This window comes from Microcaecilia unicolor, chromosome 8 (assembly GCF_901765095.1).
Source record: "Microcaecilia unicolor chromosome 8, aMicUni1.1, whole genome shotgun sequence".
Classification (NCBI taxonomy): domain Eukaryota; kingdom Metazoa; phylum Chordata; class Amphibia; order Gymnophiona; family Siphonopidae; genus Microcaecilia; species Microcaecilia unicolor.
The window spans coordinates 64,846,742-64,867,364 of NC_044038.1; the positions used below are offsets into that span (position 1 = coordinate 64,846,742).

Genomic DNA, 20,623 nt, shown 5'->3' on the forward strand with positions numbered 1-20,623 from the left:
GATGGGCAGAACATTAGGCACCACAGGGAAACAAGTAGGAAATGCCAGTCTGTTGAGCAGGGACTGTCTCATATGTGTTTAGTGGTGCATATGTTTAATAGTGCTGTAGAAATGATAATAGTAGTAGTAACAGTCTGGCTAAGTGGGAGACCCCCAGGCGAGGGTTATGGTCTTATCATCAGAGGGGAAAAGTTTAGCACGGGCCTTTGGCCAAGGGGGCCCAAAATACAGTCAAACGGCCTGTGACTGCCACACCCCAAACACAGTTTGTAGTTTCTTTTTTTTTTCTCTTGTATTTCCAGGTCTGGCTGTAGCCAGAACAAGGCTCACAAATCCTCAAATAAAAGTTTGGCTTACCTTAGCCAGGTCACAGCGGCTAGCAGTATTCAGTAAAGGCATATGCTGGGGCTTCAGTTTTTCCTTCCCTGGGCCTCTCTAATCTCTAACCTTAGCCCCTGGCCCTGTCTTTTAAACTCCCAGGTATTGACTCTGTCCTCCTGGCTCACTTCCTCTCAGGGTGGGATCAGTGCTCGTAAGGTGGCCCAGGCTAGATAGGGACTTTTCTTAAGGGTGAGGGGCAGTGTTCTATAAACCGTGTCACAGTAAGCCACACCAATCTCATAATGTATGTAATCATAAATATAATGAAGGAAATGCCTGAGGAAAAAGCCAAAGTTCAGGAGACACATCTCGGGCCATTGAATGACAGATAGGTTCAACCTTTTTATTTTATTATTTTATTTTTTTTATTTATAACCATTTACATTTTTACAAGCGATAAAACAACTTGCCAGAAATACAGAGAAAGTAATATATAGGAATTATTTCAGTCAGGTAATTCTATTCTCTTCCTTAGACCACTAAATAGGGAGAGTAAAACAAGACAAGGAGATCAATTAAACAGTAAAAAGAAAAAAAAAGCGTGGTATTAACCTGATTATCCCCAGATATTACTCATCTAATTCATTAGTCCACATTGATCATCTGGTTGGCTTCTTCAAGGCCAATACAGTGTATAGTCAAATCATTTCATTGAAAACATACTTATTGTCCAATATTAGTTAGAAATAATATATCTAATTACATTCTTTCTCTTTTAAAAACCAGAAGTTATTTAACAATACATATACTTAAGTCTCTAATTCAGATCCCACTGATTAAAGTAATCCCAGTTTTCACAGGCTTCACTCCTTTTAAAGTAATAATTGAGGAAATATTTCTGAGGAAAACTTTAGGAGTCATACCCGGAACTCTGGGAAAAACAATAATCTCGATATTAATCATCTATAATAATGTTCATTTTATTCAAAGTTCCTGGTCTATTATCATTTTCAAGATCATAACTACTTCTTGCTCGTGTAGAATTATTTGTTATATCAATTTTTCACTCTCAAATGGTTCAGTTAAATTGCCCATGTAACTCTTTGAAATCTAGATCATACCAAGTTAAACAATTAGGCACTATCTCTTCATCCTGGCTTTCTAGTTGTAGAGTACCACAGGGTTCTCCCTTGTCTCCCATATTATTTAATATTATGATGATTCCTCTTGGTAATCTACTTGAGAGCAATGGTCTTTCTACTTGTATTTATGCTGATGACATCGCTATCTACATCCCATTTTCCAAAACTCTTTATAATATCATTAACTGAATCCTGGGCTTCTAATTTTAAATTAATAATATTAATAACAAATCCTTATCATCCGACTATTCTCAAAGATTTTACAATTGATAATATAACATATCCTCTTGTATTCTAAGTGAAAATCTTAGGGGTTACAATTGTTCAGAGGTCCTTTTGCTAAGTTGCACTGAAAAATGGCCGGTAGTATAGGTGCGTGTTTTGGACGCACGCAGAATCATTTTTCAGTGCACTTGCAAAAATGCCTTTTTAAAATTTTGATTGAAAATAGACATGCGGCAAAATGAAAATTGGTGCACGTTCATTTTGGGTCTGAGACCTTATCGCCACCCATTGACTTAGCGGTAAGGTCTCTGATGTGGCTTCTTTACTGCAGGTTATGGTTAATTCTGTTTGAGTCAGGGATTTATGCCCTCAGTAGTAAAGCATGCTGTTGTGCATTTGAGGAAAGAAGGCCTTCTAGATGTGAGCCTTCTGCAATCATATTGACCAGTCTCAAGCATACCCTTTTTACGTAAGTTTATTGAGAATTTTGCTGTTCTCCCTCTTGTACTCCAGAAATACTTAGTTTCTTTCAGGGAGGTGCAGAGACCTAAGCAGCTCCTGTCACCTCTCACTACTTCTCTGCTCCTTCTGGTACAATGGCTGGGCGGGATTTAATTCAAAATATTAACCTTGACACACAAGGTCCTCCATACCCCTACTGCATCTTATCTCTCTTCTCTCATTTCCCCCTTACAGTCCGTCTCAAGCTTTGTGCTCCTCATCTGGACATTGTCTAATTATACTGCCCATCTTTTGCTCTCATCTTGACACAACAAGGCACTCTGCATTTTTTTTATATAGTGCCTTTCTTTTGGAATGCCCTGCCCATACCACTAAGATCTGTAATTTCCTTAAGAAATTTAGGACCTTTCTAAAGACTCACCTATTTTCTCAGGCTTTTCTGGAAGCCCTGACTAGTCACTTAGTGAGCAGCACGCCTATCATTCCTTTGCTTTTCCCTTCCCCCACTGCTCCCTCTCCCCTGCCCACTTCTCTTGACTTTTCTTGCTGTATTAGACTTTCCTTTTCTTTTTCAAAGTTGTACAACACTTTGATTTGCTGTGAAAGGCAGTATATTAAGAACCCAATAAACAATAAGATTCTTCCCCTTACTTTAGGGAACAATGATTGGGAACCAAAGGTAGGCAACACCATTAGGGCTTGGGTTTTATACCAGTCCCAGTTTCCATCCTACCATTACCTCACATAGTCAGGAGAGCCTTCCCCTTCTTCAGGAAACCGTGGGAGTGCAAATAGGTTACAGAACAATAGCCACTAGAGGACTCTGCCACTCGCCTAAAGCAGAACCTTAGAGGTTGCTACATATGTTTACACATTTGTTGGATTTTTCACAGATAAAGGGGTGTTTCATCCAGTTTAATCTGGATTTTGGCTAAGACATGGCATTGACTGTTCTCTTGTCATTGCTGAGTGGTGTGGGATGGGAGTGGGTAGTGGTAAGGGTGCATTTGTAGTTTTCCTGGATCTATCTACTGTGTTTGATGTGATTGACCACATCTTGTTTTTGGAACATCTCACTGAGGTGGGGATTCAAGAAACAGTATGGGAATTGAATTTTTTTCTTTCCTGTTGGGAAGATCATAATGTGTTGTGTGGGAACGTGATAGTTTGGACTTTAGTCCACCTTTGTGTGGTTTTGCTCCAGGGTTCTATCCTGTTTTCCCTTGCTTTTTATCGGGACAGTTCTATAAGCTGGTGCCTAGAGGTATGTGCTACTTAAACATAGAAAACAGAGAAAAAGGTAGGTAGATAAAGACCAGATGGCCTATCCAGTCTGCCTATTCATGCCATCTACTCTTCCTATCATTCCCTTAGATATCCTATATACTTGTCTCAAGCTGTTGAATTCGGATACTGTTTTCATTTTCACCATTTCCACTGGGAAGTCATTCCATGAATTCACCACCCTTTCCATGAAGAAGTATTTCCTTAGCTTACTTCTGAGTCTACCCCCCTTTCACTTTCATCCTATGCCCCCTCATTCCAGAGCTTCCTTTCTATTGAAAGAGACTTGCCTCCTGTGCATTTATGCAGCATAGAGATAGACATTTAAATACCTCTCATATCTCCCCTCTCCTGCCTTTCTTCCAAAGAGTACATATTGAGATGTTTAAATCTGCCCCCATATGCTTTATGATGAAGACCACTGACAATTACAGTAGCTGCCCTCTGGACTGACTCCATGCTGTTTATATCTTTTTGAAGGTGCGATTTCCAGAATTGTACACAATATTCTAAATGAGGTCTCACCAGAGTCATATACAGGGGCACCATCATCTCCTTTTTCCTATTGGCCATTCCTCTCCCTATGTACCCAAGCATCCTACCCAACCCAAGCATCCTTCTAGCTTTCACTATCGCCTTTTCTGCCAGTTTGGTCACCTTAAGATTATCACATACGATCACAACCAAGTTAAACTCCATTTTCATGGACAAAGGTTCTTCACCCCCTAAACTGTACCGTTCCCTCAGGACTTTGCAGCCCAAATGCATGACTCTGCATTTTTTAGCATTAAATCTAAGCTGCCAAATTTCATACCATTCCTCTAGCTTCGCTAAATCCTTCCTCTGTTATCCACACCATCGGGTGTCTACCCTATTGCAGATTTTGGTATCATCCACAAGAGGTAAACCTTACCAGACAGCCCTTCAGCACTATCGCTTACAAAAATGTTTAAAAAGAATCGGCCCCAAAACCAAACCTTATGGAACACCACTGGTAACATCCTTTACCTCAGAATGAGCTCCATTTACCACTACCCTCTGTCACCTTCCACTCAACCAGTTCCTAACCCAGTCAGTCACTTTAGTGCCCATATCAAGGGCACTCAGTTTATTTATTAGTCGTCTATATGGAACTATGTCAAAGGCTTTGCTAAAATCTAGCATGCTCCCTCGATCCAACTCTTCTCACCCAGTACAAGAAGACCGGCCGGCGGCCTCTAAAGAAACCTTGTTGCCTCGGGTCCTGTAATCCATTAGATTCCAGAAAGTTTACTATTCCCTGTTTAAAAATATTTCCATTAATTTACTTACCACAGAAATCAGACTTACCGGCCTGTAGTTCCCAACCTCTCTATTACTTCTGCTTTTGTGGAGAAGGACCACATCTGCTTTTCTTCAGTACTCCAGGACCACTCTCGACTCTAGAGAAGCATTGAAAAGGTCAGCCAGAGGAGCCCCTAGAACTTCCTTAAATTCAAAGAAGAGCAACCAAAATGATAAAGGGGATGGAACTCCTCCGGTATGAGGAAAGGCTAAAGAGGTTAGGGCTCTGTAGCTTGGAAAAGAGAGGGATGAGGGGAAAATGACTAAAGTCTATAAAATTCTGAGTGGTGTAGAATGGGTAAACATGAATCAATTTTTCGCTCTCAAAAAGTACAAAGACCAGGGGACACGATGAAATTACATGGAAATACTTTTAAAACATATAGGATTAAATATTTTTTTTAATTCAAAGAATAGTAAGCTCTGGAACTGCTGGAGGATGTGGTAAGAGCAGTTAGCATATCTGGGTTTAAAAAGGCTTGGACAGGTTCCTTGAGGAAAAGTCCATAGTTTGCTTAAGATAGACATGGAGAAGCTACTCCTTGCCCTAGGATTGGTAGCATGGAATTTTGCTACTATTTGGGTTTCTGCCAGATACTTGTGAACTGGATTGCCCACTATTGGAAACAGTATAGTGAATAGTGGAGTGCCGCAGGGATCTGTACTGAGACCAGTGCTATTTAACATATTTATAACTGATCTGGAAATTAGAACGACAAATAATTAAGATAACACAAAACTATTAAAAGTTATCAAAACATGTGGATTGTGAAAATTGCAGGAAGACCTTAGGAAACTGGAAGACTGAGCATCCAAATGGCAGATAAAATTTAATGTGGATAAATGCAAAGTGATGCATATTGGGAAGAATAATACAAATCATAGTTACCTGATGCTAGGGTCTACCTTAGGAGTCAACACTCAAGAAAAAGATTTAGGTGTCATTGTAGACAATATGCTGAAATCTTCTGCCCAGTGTGCGGCTAAAAAGCAAGTAAGATGCTAGAAATTATTAGAAAATGGAAGGAAAATAAGACCAAGAATATTATAATGCCTCTGTATTGCTCCATGGTGCGACCTCACCTTGAGTTTGTGTTCAGTTCCAGTCGCCGTATCTCAAAAAAAGATATAGCGGAATTAAAAATGGGTTCAAAGAAGAGTGACCAAAATGATAAAGGGCTATGGAACTCTTCCCACATGAGGAAAGGCTAAAGAAGTTAGGGTTCTTCAGCTTGAAAAAGACACTGCTGAGGGGGGATATGATTAAGGTCTACAAAATTCTGATTGTTGGAATGGGCAGAAGTGAATTGATTTTTCTCACTTTGAAAAAGTACAAAGACCAGGGGACACTCAATGAAATTACATGGAAATACTTTAAAAACAAATAGGAAATATTTTTTCACTCAAAAAATAGTTAAGCTCTGAAACTCACTGCTGGAGGATGTGGTAACAGCAGTTAGTGAATCTGGGTTTAAAAAGGATTGGACAAGTTCCTAGAGGAAAAGTCCATAGTCTGTTATTGAGATGGACATGGGGGAAGCCTACTTGCCCTGGGATTGGTAGCATGGAATGTTGCTACTAATTGGGTTTCTGCCAGATACTTGTGACTTGGATTGGCCACTGTTGGAAACAGGATACTGGTCTAGATGGACTATTGGTCTGACCCAGTATGGCTATTCTTATGTCCTCAGTACCCTTGGATGTATGCCATCCAGCCCCATCGCTTTGTCCACCTTTTAGCCAGCAATTCATGAACGCAAGTCCTCTGAAAATAATTCATGGACTATCTATCACCCCCTCCAGTCCTATTTGTGTTTGTCTTCTGTGGTTCTGCTCCCGTTTCTTCAGCTGTGAACACAACAGAAATATTTATTAAGCAATTACGCCTTATCTTTGTCAGCTTTTACATATTCCTCCCCTTTACCTTTGAGTCCCACAATAGCATTTCTTCCTATCACTAACATATCTAAAAAAATGTCTTGTCCCCCAGTTTTACAGTATTGGCTATTTTTTCTTACATTTGCATCTTGCTTTCCTGACTACTCTACCAGTTTCCTCTTTCTGTGATCTCTTGTAGATTATAAATGCTAACCTCTTTTTCTTTACCTTTTTAGCTACTACTTTTGAGAATCAAAGCAACCTCCTTTTCCTCTTTTATTTATTTTCCTTACAAAAAGGTTTGTTGCCCTTACAATAGCTCCTTTCAGTTTTGCCCAGTCCTTTCTAACTTCATCCAGATGTTCCCACCCAGACAGCAATTCCTTGAGGTAATTCCTCATCTGAATAAAGTTATTTTTTTCAGACAGCAATTCCTTGAGGTAATTCCTCATCTGAATAAAGTTATTTTTTTTTAAGTCTAGAACCTTCACTTTTGAATGAACCCTTTCCACACCTATCTTAGTATTAAACCACACCAACTGGTGGTGATCATTGGATACCAGATGATCACCTGCTATAACATCAGAAACACTTTCCCCATTAGTAAGCACTAAGTTCAGTATGGTCATCCCATGTGGGTTCCATTACCAACTGCTCGAATAATTCCCCTTGTAGAGAATCCAGGATCTCCCTGCTTCTAAAAGACCAGTCAACATCTGGCATATTAAAATCACCTATTAGTAGTACTTCCACTTTCACAGCTATATTTTGAATGTCTTCAATTCAATCTCTGTCCACTTCTTCTGTCTGTGAAGGAGGCCTGTATATCAAACCAATGTAAATACATTTGCCATTCCCTCTTCCTTATCCTGTAGGTCCTTCAATTGTGTGGCTTTAATATTATCTTTAACATATAATGCCACACCCTCTCCCTTTCTCTGTCTTTCCTGAACAGATTATAACCAGGTATAACTATATTCCAGTCATGGATCTCTCTGTACCATGTCTGTGTGATTGCCATTAATCCAAAATATTTCCATCACAGCCTCAAGATCTAAAACCTTATTTCCCATACTTCGGGCATTAGTATATACTGCTTTCCAGATGTTACATCTTTTTCCCATTTGTGTAGAGGTATCTAATGCTTCACTTACCTGAGGGCTTGTTCTTACCTGGGGGCTTTGATCACCCTGACTCAACAATTCTAGTTTAAAGCCCTTTTCAGTATGTTAGTCGTCTGCTGCTGAAAACACTTCTTTCCTTCTTTGATAGATGGATCATGGACACCATCTCCGCTCAGCATCCCATGGTCCAAGAAGTCAAAATGCTCTTGACGACACCATCTGCACAGTCCACATATTCATCTCCAGGATGTGAGCTTCTCTGCCTTGGCCTTTAACCTCAACAGGGAGGATCGATGAGAACACCACCTGTGTACCTGTCTGCTTCACCCTCTATCCCAGAGCCATAAAGTCACTTTGATATGTTTGGAGAGGTACCTAGCAGTATTATTTGTGCCAACATGGATGAGCAGCATTGGATAATAGTCATTAGGCTTGATGATTTTTGGCAAGCTCTCAGTAACATCTTGAATTTTGGCACCTGGCAGACTGTTCACCTCCGGGACATCATGTCTGGTCTATAGATGGACGCCTCTGTACCCCTCAGAAGAGAATCGATAACCACCACTACGTTTCGTCTCTTGGTGGTCACTGATCCAGCAACTTTGGAGATTTTGAACTCTGATTCCTCCTCTCCTGGGATGCTTTTACCTCCTCCACTTCCAGGGCTGCATATTGATTCTTTAGTTTGAGGACAGGTGGAGTCATGGCATCCATAGGAGCCAACTTTTCTAAATGATGGATGGATTCTAAATGATGGGATGGTGCCTACCCAATTAGTATTATGACTTTGGCAAAACATATCTGAAAACAAAAGCCTAAAGAATTAAGCAGGCAGGAGAAGCTCCTCCTAGCTTACATTGCTTTGGGCCGCTTAACCCCTGATATTCAGTGGCACTAAACCAGGCAGTGCCACTGAATATTGCCTCTGAGTGGCCCCAGGAAAAGTGGCAGGTTAGAGATGGTACTGGGGGTGGTGTTAGGGTGGAGCCTCAGTTATGTGGGTGCCCGCATTATTCAGTGCTGGCCCACACATAGGTAAGCGGGTTAATTTGCATAACTAATTTGGTTCAGAAAAGACCCCCTTATCCCCTTCCCAGCCTCCCAAATAGCCTCCTACCCCTCCAGCCTGTGAGAAAGAAATCCTCTCCCCTCCCCCTTGCAAATGTGCCCTCCCCTCCAGGTGTAGGTAGAAAGCCCGGACCTACCTGATGTTCCTTGTAGTCTGTGGGGGTTGTTGGGGACAAGAACAAAGGCTCCTCACATAAACTGTGGTGGCCAGCCCACCCAAAATTAGCTCCCAATATTCAGTGCCGGTGCCCGGACATTGCCCAGCACTGGATATTGGGGGCTAATCTAGCTGGTGACAGTAAGCATAAAAAAACAAACAAACAAACAAAAAAAACCACTGACCACCGGCGACTGAATATTGGGAGCCCTGACTTTTGTCAGTTTGGCATTTCTATTTTTACACATTGCTCAATTTGAGTGGAGGAGTAGCCTAATGGTTAGTGCAGTGGGCTTTGAACCTGGCAACCTGGGTTCTATTTCCACTGCAGCTCCTTGTGACCTTGGGAAAATCACCTAACCGTTACCTTGCCCCAGGTACAAAAATTTAGATTGTGAGCCCTCTAGGGACAGAGAAAGTACCTGCATATAATGTGTACAGCGCTGACTACATCTAGTAGCGCTATAGAAATGATCAGTAGCAGTAGTAACATTTCCTGATGTAAAAGTCTCATCAATTGATCTTGTTGGTTTGCAAGGTGTTCAACTCTCTTTGTACAGTAATATGTTTAAATGGACTCAACAATGTTGCTTTGCTGGCCTTGCATGGAATGTTCTGTGTATTACTGCCTAAGCTGCAGGGAAGCTGCTAGAAAATGGGTAATCTTACTGATAACCAAGAAAGCCTAGGCTCTACCAGGAACATATTTTTCCCCCTTCCCCCCAACTGAATTCAACTTTAAAGTGTTCAGACTTGAAAATTTCAGAGTAGTTTTGTCTGCTGAGATCATAATTTTTAGCTGGGGCTTTTTTCTTTCCCTCTGTTTTTTTTTCTTGGAAGCCCTCTTCTTCAGCTTCTTCAACCATATCTATTCAGAACTACCATTCTCAGGCCATCATGCTGTCATATTCTACTTGCTTGGGATAGCTGTTACCTTGGGACTTGTCCTGTTGAAGTCTCTCTGCAGGGCTTCAGCAGCTGGCAATTTTGTGACCATTTGTCTTATCAAGTTTTTCCTGTGTTATCTGAGCAGTGGTAGACTGAGGTTTCAGTACCACAAGACCATAACTCCTGGTGCCCGTATTTTTCTCTAATGATACCTTGCTAATAAGAAGCATGTGTTCTAACCAGTGCAATATATTGCAAACCTCAATTCTCCCTTTCTTGAAATCACCTTCTTGCCTACCACGCATTGTTCTGTCCCTTCTGCAATTGCTCATCTCTCTCTACTTCTCTCCTTTGTTCAGTTTCTATCCTCTACCATTTCCAGTCTTCCTTTCTCTTGGCTTTGTTTAGGTCCACCTACCTTCCCACCATTTGCTCACTTTCTTTCCTCTCATCCTGTATCTTGCCCCTTCCCTTTCACTCTCTCCTTCTTTTGCCAATTTCTAATGTAGCCTGCCTCTCACTGCTTTTCTTCCCTTCCCCAGGCCATGACGTCGTTCCAGGAGATGCTCACTACATTCAACTTCCTGAAACAGACTACCAGTAACATCGAAGCTGAGCTGGGCTTACAGAAAAACGCCATCGGAAAAGTAAGGCACTGCTCAGAAGATTTCAACTTTAACGGGGTTGTCTCTGACTTCTACCATGCAGTATACTTCTGACTTCTAATACTCACCAATCTCCATGTGCGACAGCATCATGTCTCCTCTTTAGAAATAATAGTAGAATTTAGCAAAAGGATGCATGCTGTCACATACTACTCACCCTATTCAACATGTTTGTATATGAAGACTGATTCAGAAAATTCTACAAATGTCATCAGCTAAGGAATAGCAAATTCCATGGTGACACTGCACATGCAGCTTTAAATACAGGGAAATGGACGGGAAGCAGTAGCAGAAGTTCAAATGAAGAGTTCCCAAGCACAATATTGGAAAGGGCTACCAGAGCAGGGGGGATCCACCTCAGAAGACATGGGAGCAGCTATAAGTGGTTCCATTCATTCCCTCCTCCCACTCTACAGGGCCTCTTGGGTGGAATTTATGTCACTGACTGGAATTTTGTCTTACCTTGACCTAAAAAATAAGTTAATAGAAGGAACCAGGATATTGCTTAGTCACTCATTGTAGTTTACAGCAGATGTATTTGAATCTCAAGTCTTTCTGCAATGCAAAACTGAACTGAGGTCCTAAGCTTTTGTTTAAAACAGTGTAAAAGTATACTAAGTGTCAGGTCTGAGATGGTGGGGACAAAAACGGTGATAGAATTCAAAAAGATGTGGGATTGTTATGATCCTACTGGGACAGGCAGGGTAGTGACTGGGTCTCGCTTCTTATTGGCCATGTCAGGGATTGGGCTGACGTCTGAGGCAGTTGACGTCAGATGCCAGACCCTATTTAAGCCTACCTCTGCCTGTGTAGGACGTTCTAGCATTATCTCCTCCAGCTGTGAGCTTACCTTGCTTCTGCATAGTCTGTGCGTGTGGCACAGTGTGAATTCTCTTTTGTATGGTTGCCATTATTCTCTTTGTGTTTGTTCTTTGAGTCTGTAGGAGTCTGCTCCTTCTGATTGCTTTGCTGTTGTTCAGCTTCTCTATGTATGCTGCTGTTGTTCAGTTGTGAGCTGCTTCCCTGTGTGCTTTGCCTTTCTCTTTACTGCTGTGTGTGCTGGGAGCTTACTTCCTTTGTTTGGGTTTCCCTATTAACTCTTTACCTGCTGTATCTATTGAGGACTGTTCCTTGTCTAAGCTGTGTTGCTTGACCAGTCTCTCTTACCCTTTTCCTGCTGTATCTGTTGCTTGGTTCTTGTGAGCACTGCTCCTCATCTGAGCTATGTAGCTTAAAGCAGGATCTCTGTGTAGCTTGCCTTAACCCTTTACCTGCTGTATTCTTGTTTGGATCCTGTGTAGGCCACTCCTTCATTTAAGCTGTGTGGCACAGCTTGGATTGCCTCTCTGCGTGGGTTCCCTTATTCTGGTTTTGGTCTGTATCTGTGTATATGGTGTGGTGACCTTTCATTGGTGACTGTGTGTGACGCAGTGTGCGCGGCCTGAGTGCCAGTCCCTTCCGGAACTTCTCTCTGTTCTTTTTCCCTTCCCTTTTGCGTGTTTGGGTTCAAGTTTGGCCTTGCAGCCTGTACGTTTGGGCTCTGTACGTGTGGGTTCCAGTTCAGACTTGCGGCCCATATGAGTAGTCCATTTCCCTTTCTGGTGGTGCTCGCTGGTCTCTCTGGGTGTGCTGGGCTTCATAGCTCATTGTCTCTGTATAGCATGAGCTTGGTCTGACCTAGGACTCTGTCTAGGCCGAAAGGCTCACGATCAACCTAACAGAACGCTAGAGCCATGAGCTTGATCGAGCCCTCCGCTATGTAGTTACTCCAGCAACTGCATGCTCAGGTACAACAGGTTATGAGAGCCGTTGATGCATTGAATCAATGGGTTGACACTCTTTCGGCTACTGGAACTATTGGGAATCCTTCATCTCCTAAGCCACAAAACCCCGGGATTGGTGGCATAGGCATTCGTGTAGCCCAGCCCCCTCGTTATGATGGTGATACTAAGACTTGTCGGGGCTCTCTTAATCAGTGCCAAATTGTTTTTGAGTTACAGGCCCAAGATTTTCTTATGGATCGAGCAAAGGTAGCGTACATTATGTCCTTGTTCTCAGGATCCGCTTTTGTGTAGGCCTCACCTTTATGGGAGTAGAAGGACACCATATTGAATAGTTTGACGGAGTTCCTGGAACAATTTTGTCTTATTTTTGAAGAACCCAGGAAGGCTTCATCTGCGGCTATCCAACTATTGAATCTGTGCCATGGTCGGCTTTCCTTGGGCGAATACGTCGTTCAGTTCTGAACCCTGGCAGTTGAACTGGGATGGGACAATCAGAGTCTTACTGCCATATTCTGGCATGGGGTTTCCCCCACTATTAAGGGCAAACTGGCTGGTTGGGAGGTACCCTTCAACTTGTATGACCTCATTCATCTCTGCACTCAGGTGGACATTCGTTTCAGAGAACATGCCAGTGAGCGTCTTGCCAGTCAATGTTTGGGTGAACTGACCTGAAGTTTCAACATAAGAGCTCTCCATCCCAGCCTCATACCTCACAAGATGGGTCAGAGCCTATGCAGGTTGAACGTATATTTACTTTGGCCCTGGAGAAGCAATGAAGACATTCCCAGGCAGCGGCATATCAAGGGTGGGGCGGTGGGGGCGGTCCGCCCCGGGTGCACGCTGCGGAGGGTGCAAAGAGCAGCCATGCGCCTGTCGGCTCCACTGATTCCCTGCTCCCTCTGCCCCGGAACAGGTTACTTCCTGTTCCAGGGCAGAGGGAGCAGGGAGCCAGTGGAGCCGACAGGCGCGCGGCTGCTCTCTGTACCCTCCAGCAGCCAAGAATGCACCCGGGGGGGGGTGTCATTGTGCCGGGGGGGGGGGGCTTGATGTGCCGGGGAGGGGGGAGGGTCGTGCTGCACCGGGGGGGGGGGGGGGGTGCAGCAGCGATCCGCCCCAGGTGGCAGCCGACCTAGTATCGCCCTTCTCTGCCTTTATTGTGGAATAAAGGTACATTTTGTTTGTGGTTTCCCAAATATAGTGAAATCGGGAAACCAGCATCCCTGATCCCAGCTGGGGAGACAGGATCTGGGCAAAAATCTTTTTCTCCCTTGACACAAGTTTTGATACCAGTTTTGTTGTCAGTGAAGGGTGACCCCTGTGTGGAAGCTCTAATTGACTCTGGTGCTAGGGGCAATTTAATCAGTGAAAATCTAGTACGGGACCACCAAATTCCTACCTAAACCTTGCCATGCCTGTATAATAATTTTATGGTCCCATTCTAGTCTCCCTCCCTCTAGAGGTTATTAGGGGAGTTGACCAGTGGACCAGTACTCAGTGACAACGGACCAGGCATTTCACCGAGCATTGGGGGACCAAAGGCTGCCTCACTAAGACCTCTAGACTCCATCTCATTCCAACAGACATGTGCCTGTCTTCTGTTAGTCTGAAACTTAGGAGATAATAATATTCTGGGTCCTCTTTATACTGACTCTGATCATATTCTGCTATATAGAGAGGGTAACTAACTTGTGATGTTCATCTGCTAGACTGATTGTCTAATGTCAGATAGAATCTGGGTAAATCTATTATCATATATATCTGATTCCATCACTGAGTGTTAGTAAGGAAGAGAAGGAGAAACAGTTTTTAGTTTTGAAGATTACAGGTTTATTTTTAATACTCATCAAGTAACATTCAATTGCACGCATATATTCTTTCAAAAAGAGGTCCGTGCGGCAGGACCCTATCAGTCTGACATCCAGGAGTTCTCTCTGTTGCACTAAAAGTTGCCAGCTTTTATACTCTCCTGACTGCATTGAATTCTATAGATCTCGTTATCAATCTACTTTATCAAATTACATACTGACCGCAAAATGTGATGTTCTAACACCTACCCCCCTCTGAGTTTCCTGTTCTTTCACATGTACCATAGGTGTTATTTGCTTCATGCATGTTTAATCAGTTTCGTTTCTCTTGTCAGTTGTTCAGTTTAATTTCAGTTGTTCATTTTCATTTCTCCACTGCCAACTGTTCTGTATTAGAAACTTTTTTTAAGCAACTGGCCATTTTCCTTGACCTAAGTTATCCAGCAAGCAAACCCTTAGGCCTCAAATCTAGGCTCTAGGTTTTTAAACTTGCACCATATCTCTACATGACCCATCTCAGTGTCATCAGTGTTTGGTCTTGTTCAAGGAATCTTACGTACCAGAACCGTGCCCATGACGGTATGAGTTGGGGTCTTACATCAGGAGATCATCTCCTTTTATGTACTTCCATCAGCTATTAATTCCATCATTCTAGGATTACCATGGCTTCGTTTGCATAATCCCCACATTGATTGGGAGTAGGGTCAATTGCTGGCATGGATATCAGTCTGCCATGAAGTTTGCCAGGATAAAATATCACCAGTGCAAGCATTACTTCCTTTGGCACAAACGGATGTGATGTTACCAGCCATGTATCAATCCTTTAAAGATGTCTTTTCTAAAAGAAGAGCTGAAACCTTACCTCCCTATCGCTCCTATGATTGCGCTATTTAATTGATGCCAGGAACAGAAACCCTTGGCGTCAAGTGTAACCCTTTGTCTTGTACAGAAACCGAAGCATGACTAACTATATTCAGGACAACCTCGCCCGAGGGTTTATTCGTCCCTCGAAATCTCCAGCTTGGTGTGGGATTTTTCTTTGTGGGGGAAAAAAGATGGAAGTCTTGCCCCTTGCATTGATTACAGAGGTCTCAATGCTATTACGGTGAAGGACAAATATCCATTGCCGCTCATGCTCTGAGATATCTGATCATCTTCAAGGAGCCCAATATTCTCCAAATTGGATCTTAGAGGGGCCTACAAACTCATTCAGATAAGAGAAGGTGATGAGTGGAAGACTGCTATTAACACTCGTGACAGGCACTATGAGTATTTAGTGATGCCCTTTGGGCTGGCTAATGCCCCAGCTGTGTTTCAGTCCTTCATGAATGATATTTTCAGAGACCTCTTGTATAAGTTTGTTATGGTCTATCTAGATGATATTCTTATATTTTCTAGATCTGCTGAAGAACACTATGAAGATTGTATTGCAGCGGTTGAGAGAGAAACAATTGTTTGTGAAATTAGAAAAATTCACCGTTCTGAACTGCTTTTTCTGTTGGCTCCCTTTCCTTCCTGTCTGTGTAACCCTGAACCCCTTGTGCAGTTAGCACTGCAGCCCTGTTTTTGTGTAGGTGCCTGTGGGCACTTCTGAATCCTGGCTGCTGTTGGTTTCCTTTCCTTCCTGTCTGAGAACCTTGAACCCTTTGTGCAGTTAGCACTTCTACCTTGCTTTTGTCTGGGTGCCTGTAGGCACTGCTGTATCCTGGTTCCCGGTTTCCTTGGGTTTCTGCCCCACTCTGGTTAGTCAAGCTTGTCTTAAAGTCCTACTCCCTGTATAGTATCTGTATTTCCTCTGTTGGGGCTGGTTGGCTTCAGCTTCGTACCCCTCCTGCTTGTGTCTGCCCTGCTTGCTTTCAGTTTCCTTCCAGTCCGGTCTGTTTGGAAATCCTGTATCCTGATTCCTATCCTGAACCCTGTTGTGGTCTGGCTTGTTTAGTGTCCCTCCTAGTGTGAGTTCTCGGGTGTTCCTGCCTGCTAGTTCCAGTACCAGTTTTCCTCCAAGCCCTGCCGGCTGCCTGCACCCGGGGGCTCAACCCCCGGGGAACGGCTGCTAAGTGTAGGTGAAGCCGAGGTCCAGTCCCGTGTGTTCCGGTCCAGTGTGCTCCAGTCATGTGGGTTCCAGTCCCATGTGTTTCAGTCCAGTGAGTTCCAGTCCAGTGCGTACCAGTCCGGTACGTTCCAGTCCGTGTGTTCTGGCTCGCTTGTCCACGTCTGCAGTCCTTGCCTTTGCCGGTGTGCTAGCCCAGTGTTTGTTGGTGAGTTTTGCCTGCTGCTGCCACTCCCCATCAGCTGCTCAAGGGCTCACGATTGCTCCAGAGTGCGCGCCCGCGTGCTCCAAACCTGAGACCCTGACAATATGTATATAATTTACATTATTCTATAAGTTATCTCCCAGATTCTATATATCACGCTGAGATTTCTGCATGGAAATCAAAGCATATTCCATAACAATGCGCATAACTTAATTAGTTAACAAACTAATCAGCACTGATAATTGAATGTTAACAAGCAATTATCAGCATTAATTGGCATTAATTAGAATTTACGCGCACTACCTGCTAAGCTTTTTCTGCAAAGCGGTGTATGTAAATTCTAATGCGTGCTGCCAAAAAGGGGGTGTGGCTATGGGCATGGAATAGGTGGGTCGTGGGTGTTATAGAATACATCTGCTTTGTGCCTAACTTAAGTGTTGGTATGTACACCATGTTTTACTTGGCGTAAGTGGCTGCGCCTAGAGTTAGGCGCTGTCATGGCCGCTCACCGTATTCTATATACTGCGTGGAAATTGAGGGTTATTTTATAAAGTACACCTAAATTAAGGTGTACTTTATAGAATGTGCTTAGGCAAATTTCATTTCAGTGCCGAATTTTTAGTTGTGATATATAGAATCTAGTCCTATGCACTTAACTGTGTGCCCTGCCCAGGCACTGCCATTGTGTATGCTCACCTGCAAAGTATGTGTTATTAAAGATATGCATTTAGTTACAGAATAGCACATTGTTGGAAATATGTGCATATGCACACATACACATATTGTAAAGGGGGGGGGGGGGGTCCGCTTCTGCCTCTAGGGTGGAGCCAGCAAGCCTGCAGGGCTCCCAGAGTTCCAGGACAGAATACTGCTGATACTGGGACTCAGGGCCACAGTATTAGTAAGAGTTCAGCACCCTTCCAATATAGCACAACAGTTCAGAACAAATCTTCATGGACAGTCTTTGCACATCAAACCAATACCACAAATCACCTGCCTTTTCACAGCACAGAGTTCTGGGTTGAACTGCTTCACTGGGGAATCTCTCGGGTTTGCCTTGTCACAATATACATATATGCTACTATTCTAAACATTTACGCATGTAACTGGCATGTAAATATTAGCACCTACTTTATGGAACCACCCAATTGGTATCACCATATATATCAACTATTAAGAAAATATATTGTTTAGTCATTAGGTTTCACAGTAGCAATTTCAACGAAATGAAATACACATCTGAATCACTAATAGGCTGATGATCAATTTCCCCACGCTGTTCCAAACAGTGCGGGGAAATAACACACCTATGATCAAAGCTAATATGCACACTATTAGCTACGATCATTGGGGTACTTCTGGGAAGGATTGTGCCTGGGCGCCCAAGACACATACTCCTGCAGAAGTTGTTTGACAGGTCCGGGCTAACCAGCCTGAACAGGGGCTGGAGGTCCGGTGGACTTCCAGACCCCAAGAGACCCCCGACATAAGGGGCTGGACCCCCAACACCCCATGACACCCCCCTTACACACAGAAGACCCCCCTGTAGCCGCACCTTCCCTCCCACCCTAGCCTGGTGGTCTAGTGTCCCCTAAACCCCCCTCGTACCTGGAAGCAGGAGGAGGAAGTAAGCACTCCCTCCTGCAATCGCCTCTTCAAAATGGCGGCACCGTGCCCTGCCCAGTGCATCATTTTGATGTGGCGCTTGCAGGAGGTGGGGGTGCTTACTTTCTCCTCCTCCTTCCAGGTATGAGGGGGATTTTGGGGCACTAGACCATCAGGCTATGGTGGGAGGGTGGGAAGCTGCAGCTAAGGGGGGGGGGCTTCTGTGTGTATGGGGGGTGTCAGGGGTCCAGCCCCTTGTGTCGGGGGGTCTGGAGGTCCACCAATCTCCAGCACCTGTTCGGGCTGGTTTAACAGTCCAGGGCATTTTTTGTGGGTTGTTTTTTTTTTGACAGCCTGGACCTGTCAAACAACTTCTGCAGGAGGATTGTGCCTTGAGCGCCCAGGCACAGACCTTTCGCAGATGTACCCCAATCATCGAAGCTAATAGTTTGCATATTAGCTTTGATCATAAGGGTGTTATTTCCCCGTGCTATTCCAGCGCTAATTTATAGCGCTGTTCGGAACAGCACAGGGAAATTGATCATTGGCCCATTAGTAATTCAGATATGTATTTCATTTCGTTGCAATTGCTACTGTGAAACCTAATGACTAAACAATATATTTTTCTTAATAGTTGGTATATATGGTGATACCAAATGGGTGGTTCTATAAAGTTGGTGCTAATATTTACATGATAACTTATCCAGAAGCCATACTACTAATCAAAATAAAAAAAAAATAATAATAAAAAATAAAATGTGCTTATCGAAATGATTAAATAATGTGCTCAGTTTTTTTTTGGTGTGTTAGAGTACCTCAAAGATTTGAGAAGCATATACACACAGTTTTCACATCATTGCACATCCTACCACCAGCCAGATATTATTATAATCGAAAAACTATCAGGTGTTTAAAGTCACTTAGCTTGGATGCGAACAGAACTGTAGATCTTCTCAAAATATCTTCTCAAAGTCTGAAAACAGTGCCCCAGTCGTTTCTCAGTTCATGGACGCTGGTCTAAAACAGAGGCTACTATAACACCTTTTCTTCTTAATTTGTGTCAAGTGAGTCTCCAAATTCCTGTTCCCAACATGGGCCATGTTTCGCCAGTAAGCTGGCGTCATCAGGGGAACTTAATCTACAAAAATAAAAATAATGCATTTAAAATCCTCGTAACTGAGCTAAATCTATAAAAGTTCTTAGCAAAATACTAAACTTATGCTTTCAAAAAATCATATAACAAATTTATGACACCCAGGGTTTGGTTAGTATAACACGCTAATATTTACATGCCAGTTACATGTGTAAATGTTTAGAATAGTAGCATATATGTATATTGTAAGGTCTCCACCACCAGGAGACTCTTGGAAAAGTCTTCTGCACCGGGAGCCTCTTGAGTCCCTCGGCCCTTTAGCTGAGCTGTGTGCAGTAATCCACTGCTAAAGAGCACACGGCAATCCACAAGGTCAGATCATTATATTTTATTGTAATCCCTTTGTGTCAACTGCTCTTCCAAAGGTAGTTCCCACCACAGCATTTCTCAAGAAGCATAGTAGTTCAACAGAATAGTATTCAAAACAAAACAAAAAAAAAACCCCCAAAGGTTCCAAAATATCAGCAGTTCATATAAAGCAGTTATGCAAAGTAATTCTCCAAACACAGCAGTTCAGAAAGGGTTCAAACTCCCAGCAGTCATGTATAGCAGTTATTGCCTAAAACCACCGCTCCTCCTCTCTCCCTTTCAAAAGAAATCAACCTAGGGAGAGTGGCAAGGGTCCCTCCCCAACCAGGCCAGCATTATACCCCAAGGGCGTAGCCAGATTTTGGGTGGGCCTAGGCAAGAATTGGGTGGGCACCAAGTGTTCTACCCTCCCCCCCAAATTATCTCAGCTGGTGGGAAAACGCTTCTTTCCACCTTGGCAGCAGGCATGCACTGAAAACTGAGCATGTGCCGGTGTCATGGAGAGTAGCATTTTCGTTACCATCAGGGGAAAATCTTCAGCTGGCGGAGCTTGGGATTCCCTCCAGTTACCACTAAACATGTGCTAACTATTGGTGGGCCTGAGCCATAAATGGGTGGGCCCTGGCCCACCCAAGTCCCACCTGTGGCTACGCCCCTGTTATACCCTGACCACCACCCGCATGACCCTTCCGTGGTAAACTCGTGGGATAGCCACCTTTTCCCTTCTTCTACCATGCTCTCCTGCTGAGCAGCCCTCTCCTGTTTCACCTCCTTTCCTTCCAGTTTAGTCAGAGGAGCAATCTCCATCAGCTCCTCTTGCTCTAGTTCCTCCCCCTTTTCTTCCCCTTGCCAGTCCATAGGTTCCTCCCCACACCCATTGCTCAGCTGCTCTCCATTTACTTGATTGGGCAGGTTCAGAACTCCTTCCATCATCCTGACAGGTTTTTCCAACTCCCTTCTCTTGCCCTTCTCCTGACCTCCTCTGGGGGCTGTTGGGGATTGAAGTCCCTGTTTGTACCATGGGACCTACTCAGGGGCTGCTGGGAATTGTAGTCTTTTCCTTTTCTCCAATCCCCCAGGGGAAAAGACTCCTTCCTTTCTCTACCCAGTCTCCCTCCTTCTCAGCCTCCTTGTTCCTCCATGTGCCTTCATTCTCCCTCTCACCCTCATATTCC

At 43.6% G+C, this 20,623-nt stretch overlaps 1 protein-coding gene across 2 annotated transcripts in view; it reads left to right on the plus strand.

Annotated features, from left to right (window-relative positions):
• Nucleotides 1-20,623, plus strand: part of C8H16orf96 (chromosome 8 C16orf96 homolog) — a 149,252-nt gene that overhangs the window by 12,886 nt on the left and 115,743 nt on the right. For both annotated transcript variants that reach the window (XM_030212366.1, XM_030212368.1), the window contains exon 2: nt 10,415-10,519. In XM_030212366.1, the coding sequence (XP_030068226.1) occupies nt 10,415-10,519 (105 nt within the window). The remainder of the gene's footprint in view (nt 1-10,414; nt 10,520-20,623) is intronic.